Here is an 11,860-nt window from a genome sequence, read left to right on the forward strand (position 1 = left end):
ATTTCCGGACGTAGCGACGGATTTTACATTGAAATAGGATAGCATGCCTCTCGGTTTTTTGTGGCTGTAAACTAATGTAATTTGCTTATACTGGCTTTTCTTTTCTTTTCTTTTTTTTTAACCTGTGCACAAAGAAGGTTATTCAAAAAGGTGTAGTAAAGTTCTGTATGACTACTGGTCATTTATTTTAAGGGCATGCGTAATGATTTAATAGAAGTTAATTGTAGTCAAAGCCGATTCTCTGTGAAAAAATTTCAGAGCTGCCACTTGGGTGAATTTCTTTACACTTGGCTCCTTTCGAGCTTATTGTCGCAGCAGGGTTAAGTCAGCTTATATTAATTTTAGTCGAACCAAGTTATTTATAATGCACAATTTATGATTCAACGCATTTTACAAAAATTTAGTGGTCACCATTAAAGCGCTCCGCAAAACCGCAAATAAATAACGCCGAGTTTCCAAAAAAAATTACAACCCACAAATAAACTTCGTATTTGCTGGAATAACATCGAGATATCAATAAAACCGGCTGTTCATCATACTTCTCCCTATAACTGGTGCTAAATATGCAGCCGGGTTATCCATCTCGGAATTGGGAAAGTATCAATCAAGCATTTGATCAGCGTATATAATCATTGTCAACTAATGCGTCCTGTAACTGGTTGAATCAGCCTGATAAAGCTTAATCGCTTCAAAAATTGCAGCATAGTGACTATGGAAAGAAATCTAACATACAGCGCAAAATGATGCATGTCATCAAATTAAAAAAAAATGTTATTCAGTGATGCAGCGCACTTCGTACTCAGTGGAAATTATCCGAATGTGAGACTCGACGAATTTCCGTGGGATTGGTAAGAAGGCCTTGCATCCGTCGAAAGTCGCTGTGTGATGGCATATGGTTGTATATCTTCGAGCCCCTAAAATTTGAGGTTTGAAAAATCTGACATTCGCGGCCAGGAAAAGACAAATGATCATTTATGCTTTACTACTACCACTGATTTTGAGTTCAACAAGCGAGTTCTATCCTTTCTCTATACTAAACGGGAATAGTTAAGAGCAACAAGAGAAGCTCAGTCCTTATCTAATTGGATTTTATTTACGCTGAATACTTTTAACGCTTGAGCATTTATATCAATTCACTGATTTGGCTTGCATCTACGCTTGCTCTATCTTAGATAAAAATTTAAATCACCTCGAAGAGCTGATATGTAGAAAAAGCGGTAGAGCTATGTGGGCCTCGCGAAACCTTTGTGGTAGAACATGGGGTCTATACCCTAAAATGATTCATTGGATGTATACCGTCATGATTAGACCGATCATCACCTATACTCCCCTTAGTTGGTGGCCGAAAGCCAAACAAGTCACCACTAAATTACTACTTAGTAGTTTTCAAAGACAGACCTGCATTGCAATAACTGGTGCCTTAAACAGCTGTTCCACTGTTGGTATAGAAGCGATTGTAGGACTAACCCCACGGAATATTTTTTTCAAAATCTGTGCTGCCTGAAGTCTTTCTGTCTTTGGTCATAAGTACAATCTGTATCAGAAGAAAAGAACCGGTTTTTTCTTATAACTTCAAGATGTATTTCGTTCTGCTTTTTGCCAACCAAACAAAAGTGAGTCAGAAGTACGCGAAGCGTTTCGAGACGGTATTTTTATGCACGCATTCGAAAGGACCGAAATTATCTTACGCCGCGGCTGCAAAAGTGATTGAAAAATCAAAAAAGGTTTTTGTGATGTGGAATCAGCGGTATAAAGGGTACAAAAATGGTGATGACTTCTCTGAGCGCGGCTTGAATTGAGTGATGACAAAAAGGCAGAATAAAGTCATAGTCCAACTTTTTAAGTGGGGCCCTTCTTTGTGACTACGCCAAGCACGATCAGTTCTTGCTAAAAGGGGAATAGATGTGAGTATCAACACCATCAAACGTCGACTGAAGGAGGCGAACATATCCTACCGTCCCACATCATCAAAACCACTGCTCTTAGAAAAACACAACAACACAACATGAAAATAGCGTCACAGTATTGGACTGGCCTTCCAAGTCCCCAGACGCCAACTCCATTGAAAATGTGTGGAGAACTATGAAAACGCATCTTGCCGCAAGGCCAGTCCATGATTTAAAGCAACTCGTGCGTCAAGTTCGCAAAATCTAGTCCTATTTTTTGACGAGCTATGCAGAAAACCTGGTTCAAAGCATGAAGAAGATGCCAGGATATACTCGACAACGACTTGTGTTTTGCGACTCGTAGTTTTGTTCAAACTTTCATGTAAAAAAAAATGTAAATATATTTCTTTTATACTTCATGAATAATCCCGGTTCCTTTTTTCTGACTCAGACTGCATCATAACAGAGATATGGGATCAGAATAGAATATGATCACTAACAGTCTATATGATTCCAAACATGTTTTTAACAATAGGTTTAAAATCATAATCTCAGATCGCGATGAATGGATGAATGAATCTATCCTAGAAGTATCGAATAGTTCACAGACGGTTCGAAAACAAAAACTAGAGTCGGTGCGGAAATATATCGCCCAAACACTAAAACTTCCGAACCAACGGGCAATCGGTATAGCGTCTTTCAGGCTGAAATTGAAGCAACATGGCAAAATACTCGGACAATTAAGCTGCATTAAAAGCACTAGTCTCACATTCTGTGGAATCGAAAGTAGTGTACGAATACCGTAACAACCTAGAGCAACTTAGTGCAGCAAATAAAATTGCCTCAGTTGGGTTCCGGGTCATCTGGTAAATAGAAAGGTAATGAAATTGCTGATGAACTCGCTAGGGCGGGGACGATAGCAGATTTTGACGGTCCACAATTACACTGTAGTATCAACTGGACAGAAGCTAAATACGGGGTAAGTTGGGAAAATACTCAAAGTATCACCCATTGAAAAGATACAAAAGAACTCCGTGAAGCCAAAAGGTTTATAAGACCTTTTACCTGCAATAGGGAACTACATCAAGTAGACATGCTTGGAGTAGACATAAAGAAAATAGTTGGTTTTCTATGATAATTAGGTTACTATTACTTAAATTACCATCCCTCAACACATTCATATTGGCATAAGACAAAGTGTGGTCTCTATCTGGAGGATGTTGAAATTACATATCTTGTTGCAATTGTGCCTTAGCAAAGACAAGATTCCACGTCTTGCATCGAGATCAAAAAGATCCCAATAAAATCAAGAAATCTCTTCTTGCAGATATTTTGAGATTTTTTTGGGCAAGGCCGAAAATCTACTGAAAAAATTTGGCGTTCAACCAATTCTCAACCTGAAGCAGGGAAATCTAAGGTAAATTGAACCTGTTGTAATACATTTAAGGCAGTAGTGCCAGTCAATAGGACTAGTATGAACTACTTCTAAAACATGTTGTAGGAGACAAAAGATCTTTCAGGTCAAAGTGACGGTCATTAGGCATACTACAGATACAAAATTATTACAATTATAAATATATATTTAGAAAAGCGATGTGGGATTAGAAGCGTGCAGTTGCAATAGTAATAATATGATTGCCGTACGACGCCATTTGCGAAAATTATAATATAAACCATCCGATAAGATGATAAATCTTGTAATTAACTCCACTTCTTATGACGTACTCCAAACATTAATTTAAATTCAAAGTTTCATCAATTTTACAATTAAAGCGCTTTTTTTAAACACTCTCGGAATTTAAAGTTGGATAACCTCGAGCTAAATCAAAATAAACACAAGTTCACAAAAATACAAATGAAATAATTTGAGTCATCTTGGAAGTGTGATAAAATTACGCAACATCATAACACAAGAATGCGTTTGCGGCTGCTCAGGCGGAACGCTTTGATTATAAAAGCGCACACATTGCGATGACAGCCAACAGTTTACTTTAGGTCGCGCCGTGTAAAGCATACATCAAAATGACGGATTATACGAAAGCTTTTCAAATGCTCTTCCAAAGTCCCTTTGAACCTATTTACGCTTGCCGGGATAATGGAAAGTGTATTTTCGAATTACCGGAATCTTATTACACAGAGCGCGATGTGGGTGTGAAGGAGATGTTGCAGCAACGTTATGCGACTAGAAGCCCCAAAAGAGTGAGATACAGTGACATGTAAATATAATTTTTTGACTTTTTCCATATATTCCAGTTATCCTTAATTGAGTTGCCGTCAAAGCCAGACTTGTCCTTTGCTGAGAAATTGGGCAAAAGTCAAAGCTTTTCGCTTTTTAATTCACTGCACCAAAAAATCGCTGGCCAACTCACCGAACTGCTTCTCGGTGCCAAGGACTTAGACACTTTTCTGGGCTTGTGTGTGTATATTAGGTAGAGAGAATTTCAGATTTGCAATTCAATATTTTTACTTTGTTTTAAATTTTATTTACACCCTTTTTACAGGCATCGTTTGAATCCTATGCTCTTTCAATATTGTTATGCAGTTGCTTTGCTGCATCGTCCAGAGACGCGTGGCATTTGGGTGCCTCCAGTAGTGGAAATATTTCCAACGAATTTCGTTGAACCTTCAGTGTTTCGTGAAATGCGCATGTCTGTGGAATTGCAGCGTAAAACTAAGGTAGGTTATTGAGAAAAGTGTGCAGCTCGTTTTCTCGAAGACTGGCTATATTGTACTAGAATGATGTGATTGCGGAGATATTTCATAAAAATTCTCTCAATTGCGAAACTAAGTATGAACGGATCCATGTCAAGTGAAAAGTGATATATTTGTTTATTTATCTATTAAGAAGTTAATTGAATAGCTTTTTAAAAAATTTAATATAAAATTTTTAGATTTATTCAATATTTTTTTAAAAACAAGTTTTTTGAAGTCTTCGATTCTTTTTAACATTTTTATAATAGGACTATGAATAAGTTCGTGCGGTTTTTTTTCGAAATTTGAAACTTTATTGACGTAAAATGGTTACAAATTTAATATTCAAAATATTGTCCATCGCTTACTACTACTTTTTCCCATCTTTCTGGCAATTCACGGATTCCCTTTGTGAAAAATTCGGTCGGTTTTGCCGCAATCCACGAATCGATCCATTTTTTGACTTCATCGTAATTACGGAAGTGCTGGTCAGCCAGGCCATGTTGCATCGATCGGAAGAGATAGTAATCGGATGGCGCAAGGTCTGGACTATACAGCGGGTGGGGTAGGACATCCCATTTGAGCGTTTCTAAGTATGTTTTGACCACTTGTGCAACATGTGGCCGAGCATTGTCATGTTGCAAAATAACTTTGTCGTGTCTATCGGCGTATTGCGGCCGTTTTTCTCGCAGTGCTCGGCTCAAACGCATCAATTGTCGTCGGTAGACATCCCCCGTAATCGTTTCATTCGGTTTCAGTAGCTCATAATACACAACACCCAGCTGGTCCCACCAGATACACAGCATAACCTTCAGGCCATGAATATTCTGCGCCGACGTCGATGTTGAAGCATGGCCAGGGTATCCATACGTTGCCCGACGTTTTGGATTGTCGTAATGGACCCACTTTTCATCGCCAGTCACAATTCGATGCAAAAAACCCTTTCTTTTGTGCCGTTGAAGCAGTTGTTCGCATGCCATAAAACGGCGTTCAACGTCTCTTGGCTTCAATTCATACGGCCCCCAATGGCCTACCTTTCGGATCATTCCCATGGCTTTTAAACGTTTGGAAATGGTTGATTGATCAACTCCCAAAGTTTTTGCAACCTCTTCTTGCGTTTGAGCCGGATCTTGATCGAGCAATTCCTCCAATTCGGTATCCATGAACTTTGGCGGCGCACCCTCGCGTTCTTCGTCTTCCAAGCCAAAATCACCACTTTTCAAGCGTGCAAACCACTTCTGGCACGTTCGCTCAGATAGAGCATGCTCACCATAAACTTCCACCAAGATACGATGACTTTCGGCTGCTTTTTTCTTCATATTAAAATAATGAAGAAGAATTCCCCGCAAAAACACATTATTTGGCACGAAATTCGACATTTTCAAGTGTGGTAAAAATATTGTTGTTTACGCTTCAAATAAAAAACTTATACTGACGTTTGTGCCTTACGACAGTAGCTCTCCAATGAATGTTTGGAAATGTGGATCGATGGAATAATAATCAAGTTACGCCATCTGTTGTAAAACCGCACGAACTTATAAATAGACCTATTAAATGCTTTATTTTCTTGGGAAAAAGTCATTTTTTTATTTATTAGAATTTCACTATTGAAAATTCTTTTGTAAATAATTTTTTATAGTTGCAAATTTAAATTTATTTATTATTGCAAATTGATGTAGATTAAAAAAAATTTTGCTTGTTGAAAATCGTTTGTTAAAAATGAAAAATATTTTTTTTTGCTAAAAATTAAACAAAACTTTTTTTTGTTAAAAATTAAAAAAAAATTGTTTTGCTTGTTTGTTTTGTTTTTGTTAAAAACTGAAACAAAAAATTTTTTGTTATAATTTTTTTGATTTTTATTCAAAATAAATTTTAAAAATTAAAAAGAAAAATGTTCAGTTAAAATTGTAAGAACTATTTTTTTAGAGTGGGCAAAAAAAATAGACTATTTTTTTTCTTCACTATATCGAAAATCTTGTTCAAGGTGATAAAAAAAAAATATTGTGAAGATTTCAGCCCTTAATATTAATATTAAGAGGTCTATCACCTTCAATTTTGATTTTTTATTTGTGCTCTCAATTTTGCGTCAAAGCTCCCAAACTACTCAGGTGAAAAAATTTTTGTATACATAGATTTTTAGTAAATTAAATTCCCTACAATAAAGGTCTCGTTCAAAATATTTGCCAGCTGAGTCCTTTCCGAGTAATTAAGCTTTGAACATTGATGTATTTTTTTTATTTAAGTTTTTTATTTTGCAATTCTGCAACTTATCAACAAATAAATATAAGAAAACGAACAATAAAGATTTTGTAAGGAAATTAAATTCTCTACAAAACAGGTTTCAGAACATTTTTTTATAAAATCGCTCTTTCAAAAGTTATTCGCAATTGTAGATGAAAAAAAAAATTAAATTATTGTTTTTTTCGTTGTTTAACCAATTTTTTATACTCAGTGGAACAAATTGATATTTTATTGAATTAAACATCATCATTCTATCAATGTTATCACTTAAAATATCTAAATTTTATAAGATATCCAAACCTATTTTCTGTTAATAGCTATTTATTATACGAAAACGTAATTTTACTATAAATAATAATAAATAGCTATTAACAGAAAATAGGTTTGGATATCTTATAAAATTTATGTAGATATTCTAAGTATTTTAATTCCCTTTTTTGTAGGGAATTTAATTTACTAAAAATCTATGTATACAAAAATTTTTCATCTCAGTAGTTTGGAAGCTTTGACGCAAAATTTAAAGCACAAACAAAAAATCAAAATTGAAGGTGATATACCTCTTAATATTAATATTAAGGGCTCAAATCTTCACAATATTTTTTTTTATCACCTTGAATAAGACTTTCGATACAGTGAAGAAAAAAAAATAGTCGATTTTTTTTGGCCCAGTCTACTATTTTTTCTTTTAATTTCTTTTGTCAAGTGTGAAAAACACCCCTTCTCATATTTTTTCCATTATTAGCTCAAGTTTTGCTCTGCTTTCAGGGATAGCTTCATAGTGGGATTCCGAAAACTTTTAAAGTTTTATTCAAATAGGCACAGTGAACCGATGATAAATCAGTGCAAAATACTGCTTGTTATAAAATCGATCGAAGTGTCGCTACGTGCATTAGTAAGTGGATGCAAGGTATTTGTATAAAATTTAAAAAATTATGGGAGTCCCACCATGAAACCTACAGGAATTACTGAGCATTGCTATTAATGAAAACAATAAGCAAAGCAAATGACTCTCCTTATTTTTTTCACACTTGAAAAAAAAAATTTACAAAAAAAAAAAATTTTTTAATATTATAAATTTTAACTGAATATATTTTTTTTAATTTGTAACTAAAATAAATAGTTTACAAAAAAAATTTACGAAAAAACTAAATTTCCCAAATAAATTTGCTTTTCTTTTAATTTTTAACTAAAAAAACTAATTTACATAAAAATGTTTAATCCTACAATCCTAAAAAAACTTTGCTTTTTGCTTTATAAGAAATAACCGCAGATATTTGATTTTAACACACTCCATATCAAAATTTTCTGCCTTGAATAAATCTCACAAATCCTGAAAACATAAATTTCCAATATAAAAAACAATTAAAGATATTTGACTTTGTCAAACTCCATTTCAAAACTTTCTGCATTGAATCTCAAAACAATTCAATGCTTTTAAAATTTTTTTCTCTTTACTTCTCATTTTATTCAAGTCTGAAAATAAATCAATTTTCAGAAATATTGAAGACTATGCCCAAAGTACTCGGATCACTTGCCATGGAATCGCACTGGCACCTTAAGTCTTGCAATAATTTTAGTTAATTAGTTCCTCACACGACTCTTATCATTCCCCCATATATCGTGGTCATATTTTTGTTACTGCTTTTCTTCATTTACTACACGTACATACATATATATATCTAACATATATCTCTCTTCTTCTCTGTTCTACCCATAAAAGCCCGTAAAAATTGAACGTAACTTTACCGCCTCTGATCGGGAATTCGAACAACGCTTGGCCTACTTTCGTGAGGATATAGGCGTGAATATGCATCACTGGCACTGGCATCTTGTTTACCCGACTAGCGGTAGCCATGAGACTATCAACAAAGATCGTCGTGGTGAACTCTTCTACTATATGCACCAGCAGATTTTGGCGCGTTACAATGCCGAACGTTTCAGTAATAAATTGGCTAAAACACTACCATTAAACAATCTACGCGAACCAATCATGGAGGGGTACTTCCCAAAATTATTTAACGGCATAAGTGATCGCACTTATCCCGGACGTTGCAGTAATCAAATATTACAGGATGTCAATCGCGAGAACGCAACGATAGAAATTGCGGATTTGGAGCGCTGGTGTGACCGCGTTTTGGCGGCCATCGATCAGCGTTATGTGGTAGATGTAAGTAAAAGCAAGTGTACAACAGTTATGGTAGCAAAGTTTTGACCATTTATTTTTTTATAAAAATATTTTTTAAATTAGAACAAAAATCATATAACTTAAAATTTCAAACTTCCTACAAAATTTTAAAAATTTGAGCCAGCTTTTAGCAAAATGTCACACTTTTTAATAAGAATTTTAAGAAAAATTTCGAACATGCAGTTTGGTAGACATTAATTTTTTTTTTTTATTCGAATAAAATAATCTTTTTTTTTTTGTTTGCTGGCAGCCTTTTGCGTTTTCTCGATGTAAAAGAATTTCGGGCATTTCTTATATGGAAGAAAATGCATAAGGATGTGTACAAAAACAATTATAAAAAATCAGCGTGAATTCTAAACCACTACAAACTGCCACAATATTAAAATTCAATAAGCTATTTCAGTGCACACCCGAAGTTCTTCTAAAAATTATGATTAAAAAGTTTGATATTTTAAGTAAAATATGTTGAATTTTTTTAATTTTATTGTCCATAAAGTTTGAAACATTAAGCTGCGATTTTTTTTGTTTGAATATACTCTTTATTTTTATAAAAAAAAGTTAAAGAAATTAAATAGAAAATAAATAAAGTCAAAACTCTGCAATAACTCGCACTGCTATTATTGTGAAAAACTAGAATTAGAACGAGAAAAATAATAATATTTAATTTATAATTTTTGTTTATAGCCCAAAGGCGTACAATACCCGCTTGATGAGGTAAGTGGCATCGATTTGCTCGGTAATATCATTGAGCAATCCGATCTGTCTATCAATCCGCAATACTATGGCAAACTACATAATATGGGCCACGATTTAATTGCCAGTGCGCACGATCCAGATAATCGCCACAAAGAGGAGACCGGCGTCATGGGCCACAATATGACCGCTATGCGAGATCCGATCTTCTACCGCTGGCACACATTCATTAACAATATATTCAATAAATTCAAAATTCTACTGCCACCCTATGACAAACAGCAACTCGACTACGCAGGTATAATGTTTCGAAGCTTTGAAGTGAGATCAAGTACACTGAACGAACCGAATCAATTTGAAACATTCTGGCAAAACTCTGAAGTTGACTTGGCAGCCGGCTTGGATTTTACCGCCGATACCGGTTTATATGCCTCTTATACGCATCTCCAACATGCACCTTTCGAATACCAATTTGTGGTTGAAAACACGAGTGAACAAATGAAACGCGGCACTTGTCGCATTTTTCTCTGTCCACAGTTAGATGAACGCGGCAAGAGATTGACGCTTGAGGAACAGCGTTTGTTGGCCATTGAAATGGATAAATTTACCATTAGACGTGAGTGGTTATACTAAACGCACTATGCATTATTTGAATTGAAATTTACACACCGATTTCGTTTGAATGTTTTCTTAGTTTCGCCTGGTAGAAACCAATTCAAGCGGCTTTCCGTTGAATCATCCGTTACCATCGCCATTGAACGTACTTTTGGCCGTACGACAAATAAAGACGAATTATCCGTAATAGCGCCGGAACTCTCCAGACGTTTACACTTTTGCGGCTGCGGTTGGCCACATAATATGTTGCTGCCCAAAGGCAAGACGCGCGGCATGCATTTCGATCTATTCGCCATGATTTCTAACTACGCGGACGATGCGGTGCAACAGCAGCCACTAGAGGGGTCACAATGTCACAGCTGGTGAGTGGCCACATACATGATTATTCACTTAAGTGCTAAATAATTAAATGTGTTAGGTAAATATTGAGAAAATATGAGTGTTTTTGACTCACTATGCAGCTTAGCGACCACTGTGGTCGCGATTAATCCGCTCAAATGTACAACACTCTCCGCCCATTTTTGGAAAAGCCACATTTGAAAAATAAGTTCTGCATTACAAAATAATGCTCAGTAGTGGAAAATAATTAAGCTGGACTGATTTAAAAGTCAAAAAATGGTTTGAAAATGATGCAGTTAATTAACATTCCATAACTTTAAGTTAGTGTAAGTAGGCATTTTTACTTAGAATCAAGTGAGAAGTATCATATATCTTTTCATTTTTCGATAAACGTTGTACCACCATATACCAATTTATTTACATATTAAAATGCGTTTCTCAACTGTAAATAACTTTTTGCTCTTTCTTCCACATTCCAACCTTCTAGTGAAATCATATCGAATGAGGTGACTGATGAGAACGAAACTCTATGCAATGATAATGGGGCCTCCTATTGTGGTCTGCGTGACAAATTTTATCCAGATAAACGTACGATGGGATTTCCTTTCGATAGACGTTTACCGGCCGAGAATCTCAATCAACTCGTTCAACTATTTCAGAATATGCATAGCATTGAAGTGGTCATCAATTTTAAGGACGAGGTGAGATCGGCTGTCAAAAAGCCGCAGGCCGCAAATGATAGAATTATATTCAGGGATGACTAAGAGAGAATGCAATGGCCGCTCGATTGTGTGAACTATAAAATTCAAACAGGAGGTGCGTTCAATAAAAAACTTTATGATAATAAATACTGTAGTCGCTCGATTGAGTTGGCTAATGAAAAAAAGAATAAAACAAAGTTGCTGATATAATAAAAAATATCCTGTTATTTAACTTTTTTTTTTAATCTTTGAAAAGTGATTTCGAGAATTGTTTTCATTACAAACTCCTAATAATTACTTTAACAGCTGCAACGATTTCGAACGAACCAAAGAGGACACTCTTCAATTTTAGAACAATTCCCCTGCATTCCCAGCACAACGGATTACTGTAAGACCAAGGACATCAATTTTAATAAAGGCTTTGTCACAGTATTTCCTTCCAAAGAGGAATGGGATAACGGGCTTATTGTTAAGATAAATGACTTAAACATCTACTCAGATGGCTCAAA

General features: G+C 35.2%; 1 protein-coding gene across 1 annotated transcript; it reads left to right on the plus strand.

Moving 5' to 3' along the window:
* Nucleotides 1-3,890: 3,890 nt before the first annotated feature.
* Nucleotides 3,891-11,500, plus strand: LOC128868547 (phenoloxidase 3-like). The gene is made up of 7 exons (XM_054110760.1): nt 3,891-4,085; nt 4,140-4,315; nt 4,388-4,562; nt 8,539-8,985; nt 9,688-10,312; nt 10,391-10,673; nt 11,138-11,500. Exons 1-7 carry the CDS (start codon nt 3,909-3,911, stop codon nt 11,412-11,414), a joined length of 2,160 nt encoding a protein of 719 aa, XP_053966735.1. The 5' UTR covers nt 3,891-3,908; the 3' UTR covers nt 11,415-11,500.
* Nucleotides 11,501-11,860: the final 360 nt, after the last annotated feature.

This window comes from Anastrepha ludens, chromosome 6 (assembly GCF_028408465.1).
Source record: "Anastrepha ludens isolate Willacy chromosome 6, idAnaLude1.1, whole genome shotgun sequence".
Classification (NCBI taxonomy): Eukaryota; Metazoa; Arthropoda; class Insecta; order Diptera; family Tephritidae; genus Anastrepha; species Anastrepha ludens.